Source organism: Corapipo altera, unplaced genomic scaffold (assembly GCF_003945725.1).
Source record: "Corapipo altera isolate COAL_440 unplaced genomic scaffold, ASM394572v1 48, whole genome shotgun sequence".
NCBI classification, from domain to species: domain Eukaryota; kingdom Metazoa; phylum Chordata; class Aves; order Passeriformes; family Pipridae; genus Corapipo; species Corapipo altera.
The window spans coordinates 1,380,853-1,407,418 of record NW_020884931.1 but is presented as its reverse complement, the minus strand read 5'-3'; the positions used below and the strand labels follow the sequence as shown (position 1 = coordinate 1,407,418).

Genomic DNA, 26,566 nt, shown 5'->3' with positions numbered 1-26,566 from the left:
TACATACAAAGGTATTAGACTAGAACAAAATAACTGCAAAACTGAATGGAGCTAATGCTGAAGGATGCAAGCCTGAGAATCAAATTCTCACTCTCATCTGGCCAAGCCAGCAGGGGCTGGGGACACCCGAGAAAGGCAGGTGAGGAACAAACACCCTGCCCCTCCCACCCCTCACCCAGTTCTCTCTAAGATGCAGTGATGGGCTCCCATGGAACTGTGTCCAACCCTGCTCAGCCAGAAAGAGAAATGCTTCTGTCAGGCTTACAGAAGCAAATGGGAACACCTCTCTGAAGAATTAATAATGAAAGGAATTAAATGTTTTAAAATGCTGTCAGATAGCAGAATGTCTCATAAACACAGAAAAGCAAAGACATTTAGAGTTTTCAAGTAAACGTTCTGAAATGCCTTCTTATGACATGGAACATCCTCCTGTTCATAAAATCAGCTACCTAACTTCTGGAGAGGCTCCTGGACTTCCCTATGAAGTCCTTAAGTGGCAGCTCCACCACTTCACCTTTCGTTTTCTTCAACAAGACTTATTTCTCCTGAGAAAGCTGCCTTTTTACACCATCACCCTTTGACTAGATCTAAGGTGATTTTTGCAAAAACTGGCAAAAGGTGTGATTTTAAAATGCTTTCTAAGGAATCGTAGCTGGTACCTCCACAATCCTGTTTCTTTTTCTCCCTCATCCTTTTAGCATTCCCTCAAATGAATAGCCAGCCCCTAAATGATATCACCATACAGGCAGAAATTGAAAGAATAATAAGCATATACATATATGTGAACACACATACATCTTTAATTTTCCCCTTCAGCACATACAGTATTGAACAAGCAGCATTCTCAATCTTGCACCGCCTCAGTGCACTACAGAAAAGAGTGGTGGCCTGAATTCCTCAATTGGTTTTGGTTTTGGGGTTTTCTTTAATTAGAACAGACATAACTTAAAAAAAAAAAAGCAAAATTCATATGAAAAGCCATTTCTATGCACTTTGTCTTTTCTAGCAGTTATGTATTAAAGTGTATTTAGCACTCAGTGGGAATTTTCAGGTAAACAATGTTACCGTTTCCACTAACACCAGCCTTGTTAATCACTGAAAAAATTCCAATAATTCCTAACTACCTCCTGCCTGCAACTAGGTCATCTTGCACAGAGAAGCAAAGGTTAAGTACAAGATCTGGTTTCTACTTTGCAAAGCTTGTAAATGACATCGCATGATCGTGCAAATGAAGCACGGTAAGATGAGAAAATGAAGAAGAATGAAGCTGTATAATCTAATCAGAAGCCAACAAGGGGGTTTCTTTATCTTTCTTTTCCTCCCTCGGAGACAAAGGGAGGCTTAAATCCTTAAAACACAGTCTGGTGTTTCGTTTTCTTTCACATCTTTTGGTACTGCCGAGCATATATATGCACACCTATTCTTCATGTATTGATGTGCAGGTCCTCATAAGTATGCGTGCAAAAAGAAAGGGAAGAACCGCACAGGGCTCTTCAAAGGGCACTGAAGCAGCTTTCTGTCACTTCAGAAACTAAGTACCGGAGCACTGTCATTCTTAACCATAATGTATTTGCGCCTTTAAAGAATTACATCTCCGTCCCTTTGCTGCCCGCCACGGTGGGCACCACTTTAGTTCCTCCGTGTCTAAGCGCCTACTGCTTTCCCGATCCCCCGCATAATGAGCTGACCTTTGCTTTAGTTCATCGACTTTCGACCAAGATAACGAACAGGAAGGAGCACGACCATCACCAGAGGTTTAAGTAACGCACCGGCCCCCTCCCCGCCCCTCGCTCCGCGCCGGGGTCCCCGGGCGCCCTGCCCTGCCCTGCCTCCCGCCGTGGGGGCGGCTTGCTCCGGAGTGTGTGTCCCTGGGCTGGGGCAGGGAGGGGGGCGGCAACGGGGGGGCCGAGGGCCGGCGCTGCCTGGGCGCTCCCACCCGGGGGCCGCGGCTCCAAGCGTCGGAGGCGCCTCCGGGCTGGGATTTCCAGGCGGCTCCCTCTGCGGCGGGGCGGGGAACGGCGGGGTGCGGGAGAGCCTCCCCTCCGCCGCTTGCCCCGCAGGGACCCCGCGGGGCGCACAGCACGGGCACATCGCCGGCCCCAGGGGATGCCCGGTGGCCCCGGGAGGCCCCGACAGCGCCCCTCGCCCGCCCCGGCCCCCCGCCCCGCCAGCGGCTCCTGGTCCCCGAGCCGGGAGCGGCGGGATGGGCCCGCACCCCTCCCGACGGGGCTCCCGGCTAGACCGGCCCCGCAGCCCAGCCCTTCTCCCGCCTCCCCGCCGCGCTCTTCTTGCTCCCACCGAGCCTGGCGGCAGCCCCGGCCCGCGGGGTCCCGCAGCCCGCGCCTGACCTCTGCGGGACGGCGCACACCGACCGCGCGGGACACCGAGCGGCATCCGAACCCACCGTGTCCGCCTCGCAAGGAAGCCGGTGACCTGTAGATAGCGATAGGCACTGAATGATGTTTGCTGCTGCCGTGGAAATGGTGAATGTGGTGAGCGCCCAAACTGGAGGCGCCCCACGCCACCCCAAGGAGGCCGCTGAGAGTGAGCGGGACTATCCAGAGCAGGGCCAAGCGGCCGCCGGCGCTGCTGCTGCCGCTGCTGGCGGGTCCCGGCTCCGGGCTGCCCCTAAGGAGCCCCCCCATCCTCCGATGCGCGGCGAGCCGGCCGGCGGCGTCCTCGGGAGGAGCAGCAGCCACAGCAACGGAGGCAAACTTTGGGCAGAGGCGCTCGCACACACGCACACGGCGCTGGCTGCAGCTCACCGCACCAGGCTAGCCATCTCTTCCCTTTGGGAAAGCCTATGAGGATCCTTTTCTCCAGGTCTTCTTCTACCCAAAACAATCCAAGACATAGTCAGAGGCAGAAAATCCAGGCAGTTCAGAGCCTTCACAAAGAGGTGGAAGAGGGGAAAAGCCCCGCGCCCATACAATCGCTAGTTTCAGCTTTCGCGGGGCTGGTGCTCATTAACAATACTCCACAGTTGCAAGGGCTACGAGAGTGCCAAGCATTCCCCCATCCTCAGTAATCCACAGTGTAGCCAATCATGCCACATTTCTGCTAAAAAAGAAAAGAGGGGATGCCACTCCATCAGCCGGCGCTGGGAAAACAGAGAAAAATCAAACTGCTGCTCTTCCCTCCATTCATCTCCAAACTGGTGAGCCCTCACCGAGCGAGCTCTCTCCCGGCGCGCACACACACTCACACTCGCGCACACACACACACAGTCGCACACGCCGCCAGACAATTATTAGGCTGCTCCGGCAATCTCAATGGTCTGGCTACTGACAGTAATACCCGAGGATGTTTTCATGGAGAATAGTGCACCCTTATGAAAGAAGCTGGGAAAAAAAATAAAAATAAAAATAAGCATGCTTGCGAGGAGCAGGGCTATGCAAATCTGCAGTCTCCGAACAGCAAATCGCTGAGGCTTGGATGCAATGCAGAGGACGAGCCTATGTTAAAGAGGGAGGCTGAGTTCAGCTCCCACACAGTCGCGCTGCCTCTCCTCAGCCTTTCGGGAGCCGCGCACTGCCAGAACACGGCTCGGGCGGTGCGGAGGGGACACACGCACGCCACACACACACAGACACACACACAGACACACACACACGCCGCTCTTCCCCACCCGCCACCCACCCGCGCCGCGGAGTCAGCAGCACAGCGGGAGCATTTCCCCTCCTCCGATAGTTCAGAGGTACCAGCGTCTTGAAAACCCACTTTCATCTTAAAAAGAACGGTTTTGGGTCTTTTAATTGGCCTAAACTTCGCCCATCCGATGTTTCCCTCTGTCTATTCGAGCACCGGCTGTGATTATCCGGTAATTACACACACGGCGCCGAACAAAGAGTTACCGGGATTTTCTCCGGCACTACTCAACTACCGCACCTCGGCCGCCCACCGCAGACGCGGCCGCAAACTGGGCTGAAAAAAGCCTTCCTGGGCTGAGCCCCCCCCGTTCCCCACGCAGCTGCAGGGCGGCGCCGGCAGCTCCCGCATCGCCCCCCGGGTGCGGGGCCCCGCCGCGGCGATCGCCCCACGCCTACCCTGAAAACAGAGGGGGGAGGGCTACTCTGCCCCCTCACACACACACAGCCGAGGGTGGGAGATGTCACGTTTACAAGCAAGGGGTGGGTACGCAAAGGGAAAACCTATCACCCCCCGGCGGGTCCTGCGCCCCCCGGAGCCGGGCGCGGAGGCGCAGCTCCTGCAGTACCGCACCTGGGCACAGCAGGGTGTGCGAGCCGCACACTCCCGGCCCTCCTCTCTCTCTCCCTCCCTCCCTCCCCCGCTCCCAGCCTGCCGTAGATCTTGTGCCATGCCTTCAGCAGCATGAGATCATGGGTGCGGGGTGCGGATGCGTGAAAGCGAGAGGGCGAGCGGTGGGCGTGAGAATGGTTTTTTTATACATTTCGTGTTAATTTAAACGAAAACCGCTGCAATTTGCTGAGGTGCTAATTCACGCGGATGCGAAGGGAAGTCACAACCTTTACTGAGCTGCGTAGGCTGAAGAAAGGCGTTTCACCCCAGCTCTGCTCAGCCCAGGGCGGATTGCTCCCCCCGGCGAGAGAAACGCCCTTCATCGCGGGGTCGTGGCGGGGTGAAAAGACCCCAAAGTCCCTGAGCAGGGGCGAGCAAGCGGCAGCTTCTGCCCTGCCCCGGGGGCGGTGCTGGTCACACCCCTGCCCACCTGGACGCACCGCAACGCAGCCTCGCCGCGTACTCAAAGTTTTGCCAAGACGCCGAGGTAAATTATAACAAGACCTTAACGCAGTGGAGAAAGCACCAGGCGGAGTGCCCGAGCCCTTTCTGCGCTGCCCGGAAGAGTAGACAAGAACCCTGAGGAAGCCCCCAGGGGCGAGGGAGGCGGAGGCTCCCCTCGCCGAGACCGCACCGCGCCCCGGCCCGGGGGAGCGCTCCTGCGAGGAGGGGGTTATCCTGTAACACCACCGGCTCGCCACAGGGCGAAGCAGCTTATGAAGAAGTCGGTGACTTTTCCAACCTGTCTCAAAAAGCCTCAGTGAAAAAGAAGAAACACCAATTTTCCAAACTATCAGCTTGCAACTTCCATGCACTGGCACCTCCTAAAAAATAGAAGACAATAAATTCTCGTAAGTTTTGGACTTAAGGAAAGAAGAAAAAAAGAATGAAACCTTAAAGAAACGTCAGCCTGGATTCTCCAGCTCTCATGAAATTAAACCCCCTGATATATGTTTCCTGTTCACGCAAGTAATGTGTGTTAGAAATTTCATCCATAAATACCACTAGGTTTTCTATCAATCTGACTCAGGAAACAAAATATTTCAGTCACTGGAACCAGTTTTTCACTAAATTGTTCACATGTTGCTGCCTTTTTAGAAACAGGCACTTGTTAACTGACTGTTCTTAATGATTCTAGACATCCTACAGACGAGGAACTTAAAACTGTTATCACTTCCCTGAAATAGGAAGCCGGTATTGCCAACCGTGTAACGATACAGTTGGTAACGCAGTTATTTAGATACAATTTCGGTTGGCAAGTCCTGTCTAGACCAACTTTTGCTGGGCTGTTTTAAGGCCGCTATTAAGAGCGGTATTGTGCCACCTTATAGCGGGAGTTTCCCTGCTGGCACCCAGGAAAATATGGCTGGCTCCCCATTGAGGGATTCCCATTAGGTGTAATCTTGCAGTCGAGGCTTTCCACAGATCCCTTCCAGCCTTAGCATTGTTTATTCAACTTTGGTTGAAGATACACTTTGGATCCAATAGGACTTTGTGCAAGCACTCTTCTCTGAGTTGTTGGATGTGTTTGTAGTTTGAGCACTTTAACCCAAATTCTTGCTCTATCTGCCATCTACTGTGTCAGAGAGGCCACAGTGCTTAAATACCAAGGACAAATGAATAAAATGTTTAGGTACTTCCAAGGTACTTAATTTAATATTTTACTGAATATAAAAGGGGTGTTTAAGTACCTGACTTTATTAAATGTGTACTATTTATGCAGCGCACACACCTAACTGCCACTAAAGTTTCTAGTTTAAACCTCTGTTTGGAGGCTACTTAGAGAAGTTTTTTTCATCAGATAGATTATAATGGGTCATTTTTAGGTGTTACATTATGATGTTAAACACTACTTAGGTACTGTTAAATTAATGGATTGTTTTGCTGCTGTGTATCCAAACCAAGAGTTGAGGACACAGAGGCTAATCTTCACAGAGCTATTTAGGCATCTAACTCTTTTTATTTATTTAACCCTATTAAAATCTGAATGAGGCGACTGCCGCCTAAGTAGGCATCCCTTTCTGGATCTGGCAATGTGCTGAGCACCATGGATGTAGTGGCTCTAATTGTAATAACATTTGACGTTTTCCTGGCTCTGCACTCTGAACCACAAACAAGAGAGGGACTAACCAGGCTTCAGGGAGGAGAAAGAGTAATCAAATGCAATGCATGGGTGAGAAATGGGGAGAAGTAATTTTCAGAAAATATCATTAAAAGATTGAAAATGAAAAGAATAACAGGAAGGTGAAGAAGGAAGTGTGTGTGAAAGCAAGTGAAAGGCACATGGGGACAGGAAGACAAAAGAAGGACATTCCAGGGAGTAAAATCCTCTCTTGCTCCTTTTTTTTTTTTTTTTTTTTTTGTGATAACAGCTAGGACTTCTTTCCAATTTGAAGGAAATCCTGGTAATCGTATAATTTTTGCATGTTTTATTTTAAAGGAGGTTGTAGGTGTGTGTCGTTCTCTTCTTTCAAGTAACAAGTGATAGGACAAGAGGAAATGGCCTCAGGTCACGTCAGGGGAATTTTTGATTGCATTTTTGGAAAAATTTCTACAACACAAGTGTTGTCAACTACTGGAAGAGTCTGCCCAGGGGGAACAGGCTGCTCAGGGAAGTGGCTAAGTAGCCATCCCTGGAGGTATTTAAAGACTTGGAGAGATTTAGATTAGATACCGGGAAGAAATTCTTCACTGTGAGGGTGGTGAGGCACTGGAACAGGTTGCCCATAGCAGTTGTGGATACCCCATCCCTGGAAGTGTTCAAGACCAGGCTGGATGGGACTTTAAGAAACCTGGTCTACTGGGAAGTGTCCCTGCCCATGGCAAGGATGTTGGAACTAGATGATCTTTAAGGTCCGTTCCAAACCATTCCAAGACTCTCTGTGGCACTTGGGGCCATGGTTTAGTGGCAGACTTGGCAGTGCTAGGTTAATGATGATCTTAACTTAAATGGAGTTAAATCTTAACTCTTTCAACTTAAATGGTTCTATAATTCTGTGATTCTCTTTAAAAAGCTTAATTGGGTGTTTTGGCACTAGGAGTTAGGCTTTTTAATGACAAGTAAAAGTTAAAAGCATCTGCAAGTAAACATTATGAACCGATGCATTTTTTATTTCAAGTATTTCTTATCTAAAATGCTTGCCTTTTTTACCCCCTGCTGACATAAGAGTGTGAATCTTTGTTAGCTGAGGACTAACTGAAGTTGAAATAACCTGGTTTCATTCCCCAAGGGCACAGAATCACGTACTCCCAACACAATGTGGTATCTTGTGGTATCTGTGAAGGTTCACTGAAAGAAGGCAGAAGTGGTACAAAAGAAGGCAATAAAGGAGAGTTTGTGTAAACAAATAAATGTCCCATTGTAAGCATAGCAAATAAAGTGTGAAAATAAACTGTAGTGCTGGCAAGGTAGCTTTTAGTATCTCAAGTTAGCCCCATTTACCACTTATGCTGTGCAGGTCACATGGGTAGTAAATGTAACTTTTAATCAAGGTATTTCCACCAAATGAACTCTGTTAATACCAATAGGTTCCTAAGTTTATGAGCAAGAATATCCTTAACTGTAAAAATGCATCTTAATTTCTTCTAGTGTTTAGTGTTCTCTAAATTCCTCTAGGTGTTTATCCTATAAACACCAAGTGCTCCTAAAGAAGATTTGTACAAACAAAAGATCCTTCCATGAGGATAATTTACATTATTTCTTCTGATAAAATCAGATACTTCTTGCTGGTATGACCATATCTCTCTGCAGCAGTACAGCTGCATCAGTTAAGATGGACAACTTCAGCAACACCAGCAAAACTGAAGAGCAGACCACGCCTTAGGCCAGCAGAACTTGTCAGTTAAATTCAGGGCTTCTTTAGGTTAAGTGCTGCCTTATGCAACCAGGCTTCTCTGGCCATCTCTAGTTAGTGTTGCAACATCCATTCTTAAACTCCTGAAGCTCAGGTGCTGTTTAGCAAACTCATGTAGAAAAACACCTCGACAAATATTTATCTGTATTACAGGAATACTATCACAGGAATACAATTAACTATGCAAAACTTTAACGCACCACCTATATTTTACTCTATAGCTTCTCTCCACTACTAGATCTGGAATCTCACTTCATTTGAAAACACCATGGATATTTTGTGATTACAGTTAAGCAGGCCAGAATTTATATTTATCCATCCAACAGATAGAGGTTTAGAGGAGAAAACAGTCAAGCTAATGTTTCCTCTCACCGCTACAAACTCTGATGAATTTAATGACCTATACACTGTATGTTTGGAGATGTTTAATTTCCTCTTTTAAACAGCAGACAATGTTCCTTTCAAATGCCAGTGAATTGCAAGACACTGAAACAAGGCCTGTCATCCATGTCCTGTTTGTGTCCTAACCCTATATAAGCTAGGGCAGAAACCCTTTACTTTAAGCCAGTAAACTTTATCATGATATACTTCCAGACTTGAAAGGTAAAAAAATATAATTCTAGGAGGATGGATGGAGTATTTGTGCAGTCATAAAATACGGAGAAATTCAAAATTTTGGTGATCATGTAAGAAAGGGGAGTTTACAATGGAAATACTTAGGCTGTTTTTTCTGTAGTGCAGCTATTCCCTCTCTATGGACAGTTCAGAATAAATCCTGGTACAGTTAGTAAGTCTTTCTGTCCATCCAAATAGGCTTAAATCTTCATAATAAATGTTTCTTGACTCTGTGTGTATAAAGTAATCTCTTTCTCCCTATTCCTTGCTGTCAAAAGCAAGCTGATTTTTATTTTGTTTCATTTCATTGAAACGATAAGCCAAATCCTTTCCATTTAGAACAAAAGTGGCTGGTGGAGAACATTTTCCAGTGGGGAATTTTGACTCTGAAAAGAAGGTCCTTCTTGATCTGAAATGGCCCTGGTTTGTCCTTAAGTCAACAGGGCACTTTGCCACATCTGTCCACCCTTACTTGCACTAGCCCTGGTTTGACCTGTCTTGAGGAGGATGGCTCACAGTCCAGTGGGGGTTGTGTTTTGCTGGCTCCTGTTGCTGTGATGCCACTTAATTTCATATTTTCTCTTTTTTTTCGGTATAACTTTGCACAAAGGATTCTAACACTTTAGTTAGGTTCCTGCTTTCACTCCAGTGTAAAGTCACAGGAATTAAGGCCAAATCCACATGTATACACATAGAGGCATTTAAGAGATTTGTAGCCCTGTGTCAACCAGGGCAGGCTGTAGTTATGTTCTCTCTGGACTATTGCATGAGCGGTTAATTCTATGGGCAATTAGACTGCTGCAGAACCTGCAAAAGGCTCTGATATGTACCAGTGGTGCTGCAGGAATTTGCACTGCATTGCTGCAGAAAACAGAGATCCCTGATACAGCTTCAATGCTACTGATTTGAACTGCTCAGCAAATACTCCAGCGAGGGACAGAAAAAAGCTCACCACAAAAATAGGTTGTAAATTAGTCATCAAGAAGTTTGATGACAAATGCCAATAACAGAGCCCAGTGTTTTGCTCTTTTATATCCAGTACAAGCATATTAAGTATATGAACAAATAGGCTTTGCATAAAGATGTCCAGAAATAGGAGAAGTTGTGTATTATAGAGTTGTTTGCAGCTCTTGATATTGTTTACCATGCACAGTAACTAAGATATTAAATGCCATGTCAAGGCAAAGCTCACAATAGACTCATAGTGCAACAGCCAGAAAATGGAGAAATTGAGTTTAAAGACCTTGCAAGGCAAAATTGATTGCCTCTTTCTTTTTTTTTTTTTTTTTATTGGTGGGAAGCCTGCTGGAAGCCAAGAGAGCCCTAAATGATGTTTGCGTAGTACCTAAAGTTAGGAGTGCATTCTTAAGCAGGTTTTCCTGACAGGATTTCTAAGATATCACTCATTATGACTCATGAGCATCACATGACATCCCCCACTCTGCTGGCCTTGGTGGAGAAGATGTACAGTGGAGTTCCACCTCCTGCCTTCCCTGAACCTGTTAGTCCTGCAACATTATTGACAAAGAAAGGAACAAGGTACAGCATGCTATTTGTCCAGTGCAATATGTTGCTTTAGGCTCCAGGCACTGGTAGTGTTACAAGTCAGCTGCAGAAATAACTGAATTTAAAAAGCAGAGTTGTAAGTGGACGGCATTAACTTTTGGCATTCATAACTTTAAAATGTAGAAATACTTATTTAGCTTTAAGCTTCTTTTTTTCTCCCCATCCCGCCCTTCTCCCTAGAAAAAGTGTCACCATTTTGCAGAACACGTATTTGTAGTGCCAAGCAAATTTCCTATAGCTGAGTTATGAACCTCTGACCATACAGGTTTAAAATGGAAATGCTGACATAATCTTAAATGTAGTGGCACAAATACTGCCACTACAATAATCCCTGTAATCTAATATATTAGCCCTAGGGGGATGGAGACTGAATTGCCGGTCTCAGACAGCCTTTCTGAGGCTCAATTCAAATTGCATAATTATTCTACATCCAAAAAGTTCTTTAAAACACATTTCAAATGCAGTATTGTACATTCCAAAATATTTGTTCCTCAGTGATTGATTTGACTTTTCCTTTTCTGCTTTAAAGAGATATATGACCTCAGAGGTATGTGAAAAATCATTAATCAAGTTTATACCATGTAACACTCTTTTGTGTGTGAAAGACTTACTTTTTTTCTAGATTCCCTCAGTTCCGTTGCCAAGGTGATTCCCCTAGAGAGCCATGTGTTTGACAGGTGTTAGTGAGATCTGTGGAGTCTCAGTGGAATTGTTACTGGTTGCTTTGCAGTACAGTAGAAAACATTAAGTCTGCAAACTAATGAACTTACCTTATTACATTCTAAATAAAATAAACCACAGAGTAAGTTGGATTAATCTACTAATGCCTTTCTAATGAAGCTTTTATTGGACATATGGTGTGGTCTTGCTATTTTCCTCATATAGCTAGCACAAGCTAAAATGCAAAATAAAACCTACACGTACCTCTTCTGTGATATACCCGGATCAAAAACTTGCTATCTCAAATATATTCAAACTGCTATTTTACTGGCATAACCTTTGATTATGATTTGCAAGACTAAATGGATTAAAAAATAGAAAAGCAATCAGATTAAAAAAAAGAAACAGGACTCACCAGTGAAAGGAAAAGAGAAAATACAACTTCTGCTGGTGTTCCTAGGGGAAAATTTAAAACCACTACTGGTGACTTATAATTACTCTAAAATGCATTCTGTGACCTGTCCTGACAATGTCAGGGAATCATTAATTAAGTATGTAACTTCCAAAGTTATATAATCATTCCTTGGTTACAGTCCATTTGTGTTTTCCAGCACTGAGCTGTAACACACTATATTTTTGTAATGCATATGAGAAGCAATAAAACAATAGGTGCTTTTAACAAAAAAGAATGAGTCTTAAGCAAGGTGAAACAAGGTACCATCATTTTCAGCCAGCTATGCCTTTTGCTTTTAATTGCCATATTCTTTCTCTCTGTATATGTACAAGATCAGAACACAAGAAAAAACATTCCTTAGCAACATTCATCTTCTGGGAACATGCTGCTGAATTTAGGTTTAAAACCATAACGGCATCTCAAAGAACAGCAATAGCTCATGTACTTCAACTTTGATATACTACTTCAAATCCTTAATCTCCTTTTTTTTCAAGTTTCCACATAAAGTTTCGCTCTGTTTCCATACTTGCAAATGCCCAATTGACACAAAAAGATCTTTTCATCCACAGGCTCTCCCCTCCTTGTATTTATTTCAACAACAAATTAGCATCCAATTTTTTTCTCTTTTCTTTTTTTTTTTGCTAGAGGATAAGAAAATAGATACAGTGAAAACAGAGTGAGAACATAGTTTTTCTTTCCTTCAGCACCAGCAGCCAGAAACAGTATGAAAGCAATGGATCATGAAGAAAAGCAATTTCCTACTTCAGGGATTAAGCAATACCCTCTTTTGTAATGTTAAATGAAAGTTCTAGTTATTTTTCTCCAAGTAATACTGATTCCCCCCCCCCCTCCCCAATATAAATAAATAGTCACTGGAGAAGCTCCAGTAGTCCCAAACACATCACCTTCTAGCCAATCAATAACACAGATAAAACCCTTTATGTTGTACTTCTTTGAGCAGGCCTATTGTTAGGGCAAGAAAAATTAAGCTTCTACAGAAGCCAAAGAAAATTACCTTAATGAGAGAGACTATCTGATAATATGTTCTGTTCTTTTCTTAAGGACAAATATAGGGGATTCTAATATAAAAAATATACAAACCTCTGTTGAAGCATTCAACTACCTACATTTTACTGGCACAGTACACATCCTTCATCCAGTGACATTCTAATATTAACTACTTCTTGTAATGATACATGACTAGACTATCAGGTCATGTACTATACTCTCCTCTAAACCATTATTCTACACTTCCCTTTGGTAGTATGGAAAAGATGGGAGTTCAACACCTGCCTCTGCCACAGCATTTCAAAGTTCAAAGTTCTTGGACAAATCCCTACAAAGCATTTGTCATTTAATGGCTAATTGACAAACTAGGTCAATATTAAGAGTCACAAAGATGAAGGTTATTTGCATGAGTAAGGCTTGGTAGAATTGCACCCTTCACACCAATGCTGCAAGGTTCCAAAGGCTTTAATCTTCCAGCACTATTAAATAATACATTGCAGGATTAAGTCTTCTACACCTCGACGTTTGTATCTATAAAGCTCTAAAAAGAATAGTCAGTGCAACTTTAAAGCCGATGCTGTGTTTAAAGCACTTTTAGATAATTTCATGAAAAATGCCAATGTTTATAATGAATATAGTGTCCATAATGAAGCATAGGCCTCCCTCCGTTTTTTTACATAGATAAATGGCAATCCTGTAAATATTTGATCAACTTTGCTTAAAGGGAGAATTTGTATGGGAAAGAATTATCACAATAAAAACTTTGTTAGACCAAGCTTGTTCTCCTCAGCATATATGCAAATAATAGCTGCAAATATCAAGAGATTGAAAACAGAAAATAATTTTATTCATACCTGTGTTTTAGTTTTTAATGACTTATATTTAAAAATTTCCTAGCTAAGACAAAGCTCCTGCTATATAATTAAAATGAAAAGTCACAACCAGCTTATCTTTAAAAACAGGTTGCAACAGGAAAGAAAATCCAGGACTTCTCAGCTGCAACTTTATTGCAGCTCTATCAAAACTTGCCTAATTTTACCTATTTATTTCAGTGCATAATAAAAGATGTACTCAGAGAAAAAATATGCAATGCATACATATTTTTAAAGGCTTAGAAAGCTAGCAGCTTTCTTTTAACACCCTTGGATCTAATTTTGTTTTTAACAAGTAAAATGAGAAGAATGGGGCCTTGAAAAGGATTACATTCTGAAACCTGCTCTTTGAGTCTTTGCACATGCTAAACTATCATAAATTTCAATGGAAGAGATGGGTACACTGCTGACCATCTTTGGTTACAGAGTTGAGCGTTACTGCCCAGAAAAAGCTCACGGGTTTTGTTAGGAAGGTTTCAGAAACCACCGTATTGAACCACTAGCCAATAATAGCTCTTCCACATTTCACAGGATGTCAGTTCCTGGAGCTGTTTTTCCTTTGATGCACACAAAGTACTGCCAGTAATTTCAATCAGAATTATGCCATGCACTGGAAGAAGACAATCATATAATATGAATTATCACTTTTTTTTTTCCATATCCCTGCCTCTCACAGAACTGTTGTTTTGTTAGCAGAATTGGTACAGTGTATGCTACTGATCTGTGGCTGCTTTGTTTAAAAAAAGCCTAGTACTAGTAGTCCTTCTCATCCGGAGATATCAAAGCACTTTATAAAGCAGCAAAAGTGGTGGAGCCAAGAAAAAACTTCCGGTTAAACAGTTTTCATTTTTTTAATTTGGCAACATGAAATGGTCTCAAATTATTTGTTGTGAAAAATAAAGGAAACAATATTAAAATTAAAGAATCAAATTTTAAAAAAAAAAATTCATTTTTTAAAATCATGTTCCCTTTCATAATTTTTGTGAGCTTAGTTTAAAAAAATTAAATGCCTTTTCTCTGTCATTAATTTTTTTAGTTGGGATTGAACAAATCTTTCAAATACTTCTTTTTAGAATGACCTCTGGACGTAAAATTAGTCAATTCTTATAGCTCAAATCAGGGTACTTTACTCAATAGAACTCCTACCCTAAGTAATGCCCTGAGAGTCTTCACCTTGTTTTCACTCAATTCCTACTCAAGAAAGAAAAAAAGTACTGAAGGGAGATTAGATATGATATAAACTTCCAATACCGGGTACTAAGAATCTCAGTTCCCATTTACTTTGCTCCTTTAAGGTAGCTTTAATGAAAATATCACAGTTCTACCCTAAATGTTAATCACTGCTGCCAGATTAAAACTTACAATACTAGAAATAAAGCTCAGTGCGAGATGTGGGCACACCACCTGCAACAGGTTGAGTGTAGGAGATAAACCCTCTGTATCAAGCATCTAACAGGGATAGTCTGCACATTGAGTACCTAACAGGGCATGTGCTCTACGTTTTGTTGCAATTAAGGGGGACCTGCCTTCCTTCAATCACATAACCTAACTCAAAACCTGGGACGGGGATCACTGTTTCTCACCTTCCCATTATAGCAAAAAGCAGCATTTGAGCTTCCATCACATGGGACAACGAGTAACAGTCATTTGGCTAAGAGCCAAATGTCTACACCAGAATTACAGTCACACAAAGGTTCATGAATTACAGCAAGAGCAATGCTCAGGTTGCCACATATTTTTGAGCTCCAACACACATGCGGTGGTTGAAAGCCGCAAAGTGAGAGCTGAAAGGCAGATTGTTGGATGGTTTCAGCAAACATCCCATTGACCTGAGTGGAATCTACAGAAGCCAAAGACCTGGACGCTACCTTAGTGTTAAATCATTCCAGCAAAATCAATATGAGCTATAAATTATTAGAAGCCATTTTTAATTCTCACCTACTTCACACTAATGATCAATTTATCATTAATGCAAAAAGAGATTTAGAGCAATGTTTATGCCATTAAAATAAATATCCATTAGCTATACAGTATATCCCACCAGTGCATTTGCTTCTTGTGGAATTCTTCCAGAATACTGGATCTATATATGGTATAATATAATGATATTTAACTGGTAACTAGCTATTGAATTGCACAGGGAGAAACAGCTTACAACCTTAAAAACTTATAAAGTAACTTCTCTAATCAAGATGGGCTTCAATTGTAGAACTCAGTATATGAAAAAGTTTTTTGGTCTCTAAAATGCAACATTGTTAGTTTGCATTGCTTTCATTTTTTTCATCAAAGGAGATTTATAATAGGTAAGCAATACAAAAAGACTCCCTTCCACTAAAGAAGCTCAGAAATAAGCAGATTCACAAGATTAGTTTTTCAGACTGAACATTCTAATTAAGCATTTGAAGAAGGTTGCTTATTCCTTTTCAGTACAGTTCAGGAAAATGTTGGTTGTAAATATGACTAACAGCGGGGAATTCCTGTGTCACTACTCAATACAGACCCAGGTGGTAAGCAACAGTTAAGTTTTTGTTAATTCACTTAGAATCTCTAATTTAATCTCTGCATATGAAAAGGACAAACTACTGTACCACTGAGATTTTTGGTCACAGTGATGAGATCAGTGTTTAGCCATAGACACATAAACCTCATTAGGAAATTTTCTGACATGAATGACTATAAACACAAGGACTGAGAAAACCCAGAGCATTAACACAAACCTGACCATTAATCTGCAATGCATATTTCTCTTCTGACAAGAAAGATTATCAGATTTCCAGTTGTTGGTGAAGGGGATGAGGCAAGCACTCTGAAATTAATAAATGTTGATCACTGATCTCTTCTGGTAGACAGCTAAAGGCTGTTTTTTGCATATCTTTTCAGTCTATTAATCTTGAATTAACATTTATCATATTTGTCTAATAGATATGTGGGAGGATAAAATGTTTGGTACTTCTTTAGTTGCCTAGTTTTAGTGTGAGTCTCCATGCTTGAACATGGTTCAGGGTGACACTGTGAGTCAGCATCTGCTCACAGCATATTGGAGTGTACAAACACAAGTATAGCCTGCAAAACATGTGGAGTAATTTTCCTTTCAGGTCAGCATTAATAAAGATTCAGCAGGAATACAGGTACAAATTTGGACATTACAGTCCAGGAAGATATGAGCCTATTGAGAAAAATGTGAGGAGAGCACCATGAGCAGAGTCTAGAGAACATGAACTTCGATAAAGCTTGAAAGAATTAGGCTTAGAAAGGAGACAACTGAGATTGAACATGATAATAGCCTTCAAATGCATGAAAGGCTGTTTCAAAAGAATAAGGAAATCACCTGTTCTCAATCACAATGATGGACAGGACAAAAAGAAATGTGCTAAATTGCAGCAATTAATATTCAGGGTAGATATGGTAAAAACCCTCTCAACAGTAAGGGTAGATCACCTAGAAGATGGTGGAGTCTCGACTGCTGGAATTATTTCAGAATAACATAGACACAAGTCTTCCTAGAACTATTCAAATATAATTCATTATCTTTTCAGGACTGGGATTTTGTCCTGCAGTCCTTTTCCTCTTTATATTCATATGAATAGGAGTCCTGAATGCAATCATTTGTTCTGGAAATTGTTAAACTGCAGAAATAAAAATATTTTCCTCTAGGCCTCCCCTTGCCCATGTTGGTACAGAAATAAGTAGGAGTAAATTTCTTATCAACATCCTTTTTTTTCCCTATGTGATGTTACTAGAGATGACAGGTCTATTTGCCTGTTTGTTGCATTTCTTAGAAAATAAAAATGAGAATAACCAACCTTATCTAGGCCAATAGTAAACAAATGAATAAGAAAGTAAATTTCACTGCACCATAAATTCTTCTACTACATCATAAAACAAGTCCAAATGAACTCAAGGAAGAGGAAAATGCATCAACCACAAAGATTTTAGATGAGAAGGTAAAAAAGAAAGTTGTGTCATCCACTTTGGTTTTGGCTGTGATATATGAACTTTTAGCTGACATACACGTGTGTGTATATATATCTATGTGTATATTTGCCAGCTTTTGACACTGACAAAAATTGTCATGATTAGACCTTCTCCTATGGTTGGATGATATTATTTACTGTTACCTCTAACATGCATGAGATTGAAACACTGTCATGCTCCTGGACACAGTGGGCTCAATAATATTCATTAAATAGTCTGTTCTCACAGGATTCAACTTTCAAGCATGTCATTTAGCTTTGAAACTTCTAGTTTCAAGTCATATAAATTCTTTACTGAATTACAGTATTTTAGTGAACAGTACTCTCAACATCATCCTATAAACCAGAGTGTTTCAGATAGTTGAATACTGAGGTGTCCTGCTTGAACTTACATGCAGCCACTTATATGCACTAAATAAAGAAGCACACAGTGAACGGGTTTGGACAACTGTGCATGAAACTTTCAAAAGTGAACTAAAACATGATTGAAAGAACTTACTTCAAAATATCAATTTACAGCTTGAGTAAAATTTGCTTGCAATAGCTGTGAGCTATAAAAGTGTATATTAAAAAAGTGTATATAAAAGTGTATATAGTGTGTACTATAAAAGTGTAGTCTCAGCACAGGAGAGGGTTGGGGTTATGATCTATTGTTATTGAAGACAGGAAGAAACAGAAATACCCTGTCCCTTCCTAAAATTATGTCTCTGTGAATTTGCATCTGTTACACCCTTGACAAGTCTCCCAGTATTTGTAATTTCCTGTTTTTCTCCTTGGTAATTTGCACTGATGTGACGAATGAGAGAAATCTCCAGAGCAAGTTCCTCTGCTCACAACTCCCTTTGGAGAAACGACTTTGCCTTTTTGCTAGTAAATAAAGTATCTCAAGATTTGTCTCTCATTTTTGAAATTCATTAGAGATCATCATAACTATTGAATTTCTTTTTAGCAGGACACTCTCTTGTCAGTAATTCCCTGTCCACTGGTCTTCAAAGAAACAGTTTTCTTTGATCCGTACTGTAACTGAATCTCCTCAACTTGAAAATAAACCTGTTGTATCTCACTCCTTCACTGCTGAGACCTGCATTTCCAGTCAAGACAATGCTCTCAGAATATACTTCTCTTTTCTGTCACCTTTCCTTCCTGCTTCATACCACTTTTCTCTAATATTCTGAATACAGATTTTAAACCAATTAATTTATGTTTCTGTTCCAGATTCTTGAGCCAGACAACACATCTAGAAAATATATAGCATCTAAATAATGCAAGAATTGTGATTAAAAAAAATGAGAACAGTTGGATAAAAATAAACCTCATTATTATCTAATCAAATTCACAGCTGCAATGTCATACCCATCAAATTCAAGAATCAGCATCACTAGAGGAGTGTGAAAAACCTATTCAATAGGAGGCCATAACAAGATCTAGGAAATTTGGAAGGAGTATTGAAGAGATGTGCAGAATGTAGAACAAGAGAATGAAAAGTCGCAGAAATCCATACTATAATACAAAATTAAAGCTAGGAACATTTTACTTACCAGACTCTAGTTCTAAAATGGACTCAAGCAACTGCAGAATACACAATAGCAAAATCCAGTAATTCAAAATTATTTCTCCTGCTACATACTTACGAGATAGATGTTTAAATTTAGTACTGCTCTTGAAAAGGAAAATGAAGCCTTTTCCGTTATATTTCAGAAAAGATTTTGGACTGAAATGGAATATATTTCAAATGGAAAGATCAAAGTTACCGTGTTCCACCCCAGAACACACAAAGTTAAAGAAATTAATTATTTTATTCTAGAAGTGTTCTGATCCTGATTTCTTATACATAGGAAGCTTGAATTTTTGCCAAGATGCATGAAAAAGTATGCAGTTTCATTGATTCATGACTGTCCAATTATATATAATCTTTGCTTACTGCTTCTGAACAAGGACAATTTTCATGTCATTATATTCCTTCTGGTTTTCAGTAAGCAAAGCATCACTTATTTCAACAGAACATCATTATGAGTTGCTTTCCTCTCCAAATACATTTTCCAGTGGATCATGTTAAAAAAAAAAAAAAATAGGCAACACAAAACCAAACAAAAAGCAAACAAACAAACCCTTTAAAAATGACAACAAAAACCCGCCTGCCACATCAGTACAACTAGATTGCAGGCTTTTTGCCTTCCTGAGAATTTATCTAGCCTTCATGGTCAATATTGACTGCTGGACACATTACCATAGCTATAAAAGAAAGCATGGGGAAATGAAATGACAAGGACAAGAATGTGAGTGGCATGTGTGTGTACACACTTGTTAGCATGCATGTGTGAGAGAACAAAGAAAAAGCTCTATATCTGGGTTTATGCATCCTTTGCAACATTTCAGAGGTTCTCAACGGTCCCCGAGAAAGTTTCTGCTCATATCCTTTCTTGATTAAGGCAATAAATATTGAAGTAGTCTCATATTCATGAGTAATTTACTAAATAAAAAAGAGCAGCCATTTTTAGAAAGGCTTTAGCTAAACAATCATGGACTACTTAGGACGGGAAAAGTCTCCTTTACTAAATACATGTTTTGTTGCAGGTTTCTGAAATATCTATAATGTACTTTAAAGATCCAGATCCACATGGTTAACACTATGAACAGTCCACTAGGTATGACTTTTTTTTAACTTTTTTTTTTTTTAATCTTTAGAATGGTTTACAGGTAATAATATTGCTAGCAGATTTAAGTTCTTAATAGGACCTTTAATTGCATCTATCTGTTTCTTCTCTCCATGCTCTGTTTTTAAGCTTTCCTAAGCTTTGATTTTAGGAACCTCTCACTTATTCAGTAACAGCAATGTGAAGTAGTATAAACCACACAATTGTTCCATATACTGATGTAATTCCATAATCCTCCATAAGAATGACATGAATACTTTTGGTATATTATATCTTTGTGTTGTCAGTGATGTAATATTTCCTTGAGTGTTAAGTGTTTTTAATTATTTCCTACTGCTATACTGCTCTTTGCCATACAAACCTCAACTAATAAACTTTACTTATCCTAAAAGTGAAGTTATCCCCATCTTTAGCTAATGAAAATGCAGACTAAATTTAATGAGGGTAATAGGAAGTTACTATTTCCAGATCACAAGATTAAGAAAAGGAGCTCAAATCACAGCTAGAATAAGAATTTCAGGAATTCAGACTAAAATATTCATAGACAAGTGTTCAACTGATGCAAGCCAACATACATACACTGATTTCAAGACAGCAGTAACAGTTTATATGTGAGGAGCCACTGCTTGGTGAGTATTATACTCAAAATAAGCAAACTATCTTTCTGCAGAAAGGGAAATGCAGAAAAAATTTAAGCCAAATGCTTCCATAATCTAGTTTTATCTAATCCTAATCCCATGCAGATAATCTTCCAGTGAGAAAAGTTCTTCTGCCTTTGTAGACTATACAACGTCATTAGAATTGCAAGACAGACAGTCATGCCATGCCAAAATACTTATCTACTTGTAAACAGTACAAACCAAACCATAATGCAACAGGCTGGAAGCAACATCACCAGGGTATCTTTCAGCAACAATCTTTCCAAATGTCTCTTTTTTTCTTTTTTTTTTTTTTTCCTTTAAAGATTTTCTGCTTTTGTGCTCTACAGTCTGCAATTCTAACTGCAGCAACTGATTGGAAGCCGGGTTGTTTGGCTTTCTTTTGTTTTCTTTTTTTTTTTGTTTTGTTTTCTTTTGTTTAATGTTCTTTTATGAGTGTGTGTTTATGTTAGCCTTGTGTTTTGTTCTGTTTCTTTTTAGTTTTCTGGAACTTAGAGAGTAAAATTCTTCTTACAGTGCACAAGGATTCTTAGGTCAGGAAGAAGTTTGGAGAGTGTAGTGGTTCCATTTAGGTTATGGGCTCAACTTCCTTGGCTGCAGAAACCAAGGCAGGATTTGTGCACCCCAAGGGATCAGAATAAGAGATCTCATTTTGAGAGAGAGATGATCTGATCCAGAGATGGGAATGCTCTTGAGTTCACTACCTGGATGCAATCTGAATTACAGAGATTCCTGCCATTATTCACACAGTGTTTTTTAATGTTCGTATTTTTATGTTCAATGCCCTCAATTAGAAGTTTCTCTTTGCATATTCAAATGAACTCTGAAAAGATAGTAGGGTGAAATGCAAATAGAATAGACAAGAATCCTCTAGTCTTAGTTAAAACAACAGTAAAGCATTCTGCTTCTCAATTGGAAAGGAAAAAATCAACCCAAGTAGCTTGAGTGGTTTAGAAATCATAGCAAAACATTTGGGGATTATAGCTTTAAATTTACATTTGGATATGAAGCCCCTTCACAAAGCAAGTGGCTGGGACTCACAAACCGTGTTAAGAAACTTTCCAATAAACACATGTGATATTTTATTATCGTGGAACAATCTGACTATAAATGGTTGTAGACTGTTAAGAACTTGGAGTCTAATGAGAAATGTCACAATCAAAACTTAACTGTTGGGTTTTTTTCTGTAAAGCTTCTGTCAGTGCATTCAACCGTGTCACTCCATTAGCAAAGCAGTGCTCTCCTCTCCTGTCACACACAAAGTATTGTGACTAAATTCTGAAGGATTACACATGGAACAACACAACTATCCAGTTCTGTTTTCCCTCATCGTCATGTGATAGGAGATTGTGCATGCAAGAGACCTGATGGATGCAATCAGGCCAGTAAAGAGGGAGGGAGAAGAAACGTGCAGCTCTTCTCAGCTGGGTTTTGGTGGAAGAAATATGGATGGACATTCCCATTTGATGTCTTTCAGAACAACTTTTGGATTGAGGTGATTCAGGCTAGAGTCGTCATTTGAAGCCTACTAGGTCTGACTTATCCTTTAAGAACATCTGTACTCAAAAATTATGTTCCTGATTCATTCCATTAGGCTATTTTCACAAATGCTTTCTTGAGATGTTTTTGAAAATTTAGGAGCTTTCATTCATCGAGTAAGATATGCTCATTTGCCATACAATCCTTCTGCTTTTCTTGTGCATGCTCTCTCTCATTCTAATTCTCACACAGAACAAGCGACACTTGCACTGATGATAATGACAGTGGCAAACATGCATACAGAATTAAGCTAGAATGTGTTCCATACTGACTAGCATTAGTACCAGCATCTTAGTCCTTTCCAAAGATTTCTCTTTCCTCTCCTCAATTTCTTTTATGTTTTCTACTGTAAGTGAATGCAGCATATATTAAAAACAAACAGACAAACCAACCAACCACAAAGAAACCTCAAAAGTGAAAGTTAGGTTCACCTGCAATTCAGTTAGTGATGCTGAAGGCTAAAATGATATAAACAACATAAACAAATAATAAACCCTAGATTTTTTAAAGTGCATATACTATTTCTGATGTCATTTTCTAAAACAATGCCGTTAATTTTCATGGTGTTTTAAAATCATCAAATAATTGCAAACAAGTCAAAAACCTTATGCATTCCAAGGAAGTTTTGAATTAAGGAATCAGTAATTTTTTATTATACAATATTTTTACTAAATATCAACTGTGATCAATAAATATCGAAAGAACCAACAATAAATATCAAACCACGGTTGGTAAAGCATATTGACAAAGAAAAAGACTTCTATCAGCATTTGTTTTAAAAGGTAATATGGAAGTGTTTCTCTTGATTTCCACTTCCTCTAACTCAGACACTCACACCCAGATTGTAAGCAGTCACTTCAGGGAGCTGATGCTGAATAGACCACTCTGGAAAACCTGACAGACAATAGATACAAAGGCAAGCGCTTAACAAGCCAAAACAATGGGTCAAGTCTAATCTATACCTATGTGAATTAGGGTTTCAAGATTGAGTGTGATTTGGTTTAGAGCAACAATGAAAGCCGTATCACTGGCATTGAAAGGAAAATATACAGAAGAATACTTTTATCTGTCTATGCTTCAAGATAACCGAAGAACAAGTTGCACAATTTGATTCAGTCTGCGTCAGAGAGGTGAAATGTGATGGTATTCTTTTATCAGCTAACCAACCTGTAATAACCTTGAGAGGAATTACTTGAGAAAAGATGAGGGCTGCTGTAGCCACCTTCTTTTACACTTTCTCCACTGACTGATGCAGGTGTTATTAAGTCCTGGTTTGACTTCGTAAATTCCCCCTAATCAGACCAACTCTGAGTATCCGGACTGCCTGTGAGAAAGATTATCATGAAATATCTCTGAGCAGAAGTACCCACCTTTGAAGCAGCATTTGCCTCTGCAGCCATATGGAATTTAGGGCTATTTTCTGTTGCTGCAAATAGAACTGAACAAATAATTGACTTGCTGGCTCTTTTCCAAATCCAAAAGAAATAGTTGCGGTTTATCTAAAACCTTTTTTTCCTAGGCAAATGAAAATACTTAGTATTTTATGATTTTAGATATTGCTGTAGTTTAAAGGTTTCAAAAACACTGCTTTAGAAAGAAGCTATTTTCAAAGCTGTGATTTAAAAAATAAATATTACATTATTTTAGCTGATGTGATTTAAACTCATTTACACAAACTAATGAATTGTTTCAGCTGGGAGGAACTTTAACCCCTTGCTTCATCTAACAGACTTTCCAGTGTTTGGAAGCACTAGGTGTATATTCTGGAGTTCATGTGGCCAACTGGATTTCTGCAGTCTAGGTTGGACCTTTGATGGTTCAGATTTGTTTGTGAACATTTGTTCCTTTATTGTCTTTGATGATATAACCAACCACACTAATTTTGGGTATAATTGTAGGTAAGCATGGTGTTTGACCATCTGCTGCAGTGTCTATAAAAAGATTTGTTCTTGTACAATACATTTAAATTCCAATAAAAAAAGTTTTAACTGCAAAAGAATTTCTATGGGTTTAAAACTTTATTCATATAAGCAGACCGACTATTTTGAAAGTGTCTTTTATGTAATATACTGCATATTTTGTGGTTGTTACAGAGTACATGTGATATTCCAGTATATGTTATATTGCCCTCCTCCTCTCCCCCTGCTTTATATGTTCATATCCCATTTTATGACCTTTTCTCTCTTGGTTTAGACATATACTGCTGATGATGTTGCTTATGTTACAGTGCAAAACAACAGTGACCACAATTCCAGAATAGAGAATTGGTTAACTAAGTTGGGTTGTAAAACTGTGAAACAAAAACCAAAACCAAAGAACAACAGCACCATTACTGCTTTTGATTTTACTTCTGTAAGTAAAACCAGAAAATTACTAAGAGGATAGAGACAAAAAAATCACAGCAAGAAGTTGATTGCAATATTCTTGTACACAGAAAAATAGCATTAGTCAAAATATACTGTGGATAAATCCTCCCACAATTAAGCACTAAAACACTACAGGAAGCAGAGTTTTTAAGATTGGTATCACTAAACCTTTAGAAAACATGACTATTTTTGTCATCACATTTCGCGTTAAATGGAATTGTGGAGTTTCCTTTGCATTCATGAAGGATAAGAGAAGCCAATTGTTTTAGCACCTTGTTTAAAAATGACATTAAACTTGCACCAAATGTTACTGTACAATATTTGATACAATACTTAAATTTATTCTATTCACATACAGATCCATCCTAGTCACCACTGACCTATTTTTACAATTTTTTAAAATATATATTAGGTAATGGTTTGAGTTTGGTTTTTTGTTTCTTCTTTTTTTTTTTTTTTTAATAAGAATTCCTTACTTGTAACATGCAAAGCTGAATGAACTAGTGGTTTAAATAGCTTAGCATGTGAGCCAGTACTTTTCCTTTTCTGTTTTTCATCAGAAATATCTTTCACTACTAACTTGGAAACAAGACAAGGACAGTCTTATGAAAGGAGAAAAATAAGACTGCAGATACAAGTAAAGAAACTCAGCAAGACCTGGGCCATAGCAGAATACATCAGAGAGCCTTCAGGATAGGGGAAAGCTAGAGAATTAGAACTGATTAATGCAAAGTGCACTGAAGGGTTCCAAAACTGTGTCTACTCAGATTCTTTAAACCTGGTCTTGAAGTCTTAAATATTCCTTGACATACCTTGAGTTTGCTCATGGAAGTATCTTGTGTAATTAAGACCTGGGTTCCAGAGCCTGAGCTTTGCTTTCCTGAGGATATCAGGTAAGTGCCTAAAACCAGAGGCTTAGTACTCCCTGTAGAGCTGTTTATAAATGACCGTGATTCAAGCTCTGAGTGGAAGTACCTACTAATCAGAATGTATTTGTGTGAAACCCTATCCCAGAAATCAAACTTATGTTAAAAAAAACCCAAACAAAACTCAACCTCACTCCACCAACAGCTACCAATTACCCATTCCCTTAGCAATTCTGATCAATCTATTATTAATTTTTAAGGTTAGATATATTTCCACACCATAACAATTCTCTTAATTCTTTATTTTGACCCTATTTTCTCCTTATCAGCCTCTTCAAACGTAAAAACATGAAGACTTTGTTTCCTCTAAAAAAAAAAATCATCTTACTCTGATTACTATCAGTAATTTGCAAGCCATTTTCCTAATCCTGGCATATAAATTTTCAAAGAGTTATTAGGGAAGCTGGGAGCTGCTCTCATAGTCCTCTCAGTTTTGGTGACATTCTCCTCTCTGATAGTATACAGCAAGTGACAGTCAAGAATGCCATATAAAAACAAAGCATGTAGCAAAGGTCAGGAAGAATAGTGCATTTTTATAGGTATAGTAGAAATGTAAATTAATCATCAGACTTGTTGCTTGAAGGCATTAGAAAGCTGATGGTGTATAATGATAAAGAAGATATTCTTCTACTAAGCAGAAACAGCACTTAATTGTCTGGCTTTAATGCTGCCTAATGCATGTTGCACGTTGCACTTCTGATCCAGGGAACTGTCTGCTGTGCAGAAGCCTGAAAGTAAGATAAAATTGCATGGACAAGTTGAAAATTTAGCAGGCTTATAAATAGAAATCAAGTGTGGGAGGTATATGGTGTATCCACATCGAAAGCAAGGCCACTGAAAGGTGGGGGTTGGGAACTTCATACCTTGATGAATCTATCAGTAATAGCAAAAAAATATTAGAAGATAATCTCAAGAATATTAAAAAGGATAATTTTGTTTGCATATTTTAAAAGGTCCAGAACAAGTAATTTCAAAAAGCATCAAAAACCCACTTCAAATCTAAGTTGTCACAACTAATGACACTGTATTTTCTATGTGATTGCCAGTGCTTATTTAAGTTGCTTCCGATTGTAATGCTCTGAAGAAATAACCTGAGTTATCCTTGGAACTTTGACAGTTTGGCAATAAGAGTCTGAAAAATGGGAAAGGTAAGTCTGTT

At 39.9% G+C, this 26,566-nt stretch overlaps 1 protein-coding gene across 35 annotated transcripts in view; it reads right to left on the bottom strand.

Moving 5' to 3' along the window:
- The window catches only part of NRXN1 (neurexin 1), a 706,226-nt gene that overhangs the window by 282,437 nt on the left and 397,223 nt on the right, over positions 1-26,566 (bottom strand). For 3 of the 35 annotated variants that reach the window (XM_027659306.1, XM_027659307.1, XM_027659308.1), the window contains exon 1: positions 2,405-3,508. The exons of 30 other annotated variants lie outside the window; for them this stretch is intronic. In XM_027659306.1, the coding sequence (XP_027515107.1) occupies positions 2,405-2,645 (241 nt within the window). In that variant the 5' untranslated portion in view covers positions 2,646-3,508. Of the gene's footprint in view, positions 1-2,404; positions 3,511-26,566 lie in introns of those variants that run through there. 2 more of the 35 variants (XM_027659304.1, XM_027659305.1) reach the window with 2 other exon arrangements.